Raw genomic sequence first — 1,330 nt, 5'->3', positions numbered from 1 at the left:
TGGGCTGCCTGGACGGGACCGGCGAGTGCGTGCAGATGGTGAGGCCGGGGCTGGGGGCGCGGCGAGGGGAGTGGACGGGGCTGGCCAGCAACCTCCTCGCCCCGGGCCTGCCCTAGGAAATGGGGGGAGTGGGCCCACCCCTGGGGTCCCTGCCTTGGGGCCGTAGTCGGGCCACGAAGAGGAAGCGAGCTGTGAGATGGGCCTCCCTGGGGCGCGGGACCGTGCTGACCTTCCGTCTGCCCAGCAGAGGGCGCTGGGCGCCATCGCCTCCCTGGGCCACACAGACCTGCTCTCCCAGGAACACATCCTGCTCCTCACCCGGCCACGGCTGCAGGAGCTCAGCGCGGGCAGCCCTGGACCTGTGACCAACAAGGCCACCAAGGTGGGTAGCATGGGGACCCAGAGGAGACTTGCACACCTGTCCCGCTAGCCTTTCCCAGATGCGCCCCCACCCAGGACGGGCTGTGCCCTTAGAACAGCAGCCGAGGTCCTCGGCTTGTGGCTTCTTCCGGCTCCTGGGACCTCTCCGCTCGCCTGCCCTGCTGCTCTCAGCTCTGCCCTGCACGCAGCTCCCCCTCCCGCCTGGCTCAGCACCCGTGTGGCCTCCTGTGAGAAGCCCTCCTTGGTTGCTCAGGTCCATTCATTCTTCTGTTTGCCAGCCGGAGTCCCAGTTCACGAGTCCGTGCTGGGCTCTTGGAGAGCAGAAGCGTTTTCCTTCACGCGAGCCCCTTTCCCCGGAAAGCTGGAACTGTGTGAGGGCCGCCTGGCTCCCTTACTGGGGAGCCTCCGGGCAGCCCCCCTCCAGGCCGGCACCCCCTCAGCCAGGCCCCAGTACTTCCACCTGCCCACTGGCATCCCCAGCTTCTGCGCTCCTCTGTGACCACTGAGAATCCAGATCCTGGGTGGCTTGTCTTTAAACTCTCCTTTGTCAAAGAATCGGTGACCTCGCCACAGCGAGGCACCGCGGTGTGTCTGAGGGCGTGAAGGCCGGGGGAGGCCATGTGCGCAGACTTGGGAAGGACCGGAGGGTTTAAGGCATGTTTGTTTCCTCCGCATGTGTGTCAGGCGCTGCCGTGGCGCCCAGCAAGGGACCCCTCTCCCTGAGCTGGCCGGTCACACAGCCAGGTTCGCAGCCGGGCAACGCATAGGAGCGGGTTCGCGTGTTTGGGTGCACGCAGGGTGGCTGGTGGGGGTGACCGGAAGAGGAGGGTGAGCCGCCTGCGCCTGGGGGGCTGTGTCTCCTGTGCTCCCTGGGGTGCCCAGGACCCTCACCCGGCCCCCTCTGCTTCCTCGTCCAGATCCTGAGGCACTTTGAAGCCTCTGCCAACAG

At 66.8% G+C, this 1,330-nt stretch overlaps 1 protein-coding gene across 1 annotated transcript in view; it reads left to right on the top strand.

The window, feature by feature from the left end:
- The window catches only part of TEPSIN (TEPSIN adaptor related protein complex 4 accessory protein), a 7,902-nt gene that overhangs the window by 4,760 nt on the left and 1,812 nt on the right, over nucleotides 1–1,330 (top strand). Inside the window, exons 10-12 of the mRNA XM_077756422.1 lie at nucleotides 2–38; nucleotides 248–382; nucleotides 1,299–1,321. Coding sequence (XP_077612548.1) covers nucleotides 2–38; nucleotides 248–382; nucleotides 1,299–1,321 — 195 coding nt within the window. The remainder of the gene's footprint in view (nucleotide 1; nucleotides 39–247; nucleotides 383–1,298; nucleotides 1,322–1,330) is intronic.

The sequence above is a fragment of the Crocuta crocuta genome, unplaced genomic scaffold (genome assembly GCF_008692635.1).
Source record: "Crocuta crocuta isolate KB4526 unplaced genomic scaffold, BGI_CrCroc_1.0 scaffold50, whole genome shotgun sequence".
In the NCBI taxonomy this organism is placed as follows: Eukaryota; Metazoa; Chordata; class Mammalia; order Carnivora; family Hyaenidae; genus Crocuta; species Crocuta crocuta.
The sequence above is the reverse complement of the archived record's forward strand: the minus strand, read 5'-3'. Positions and strand labels throughout refer to the sequence as shown.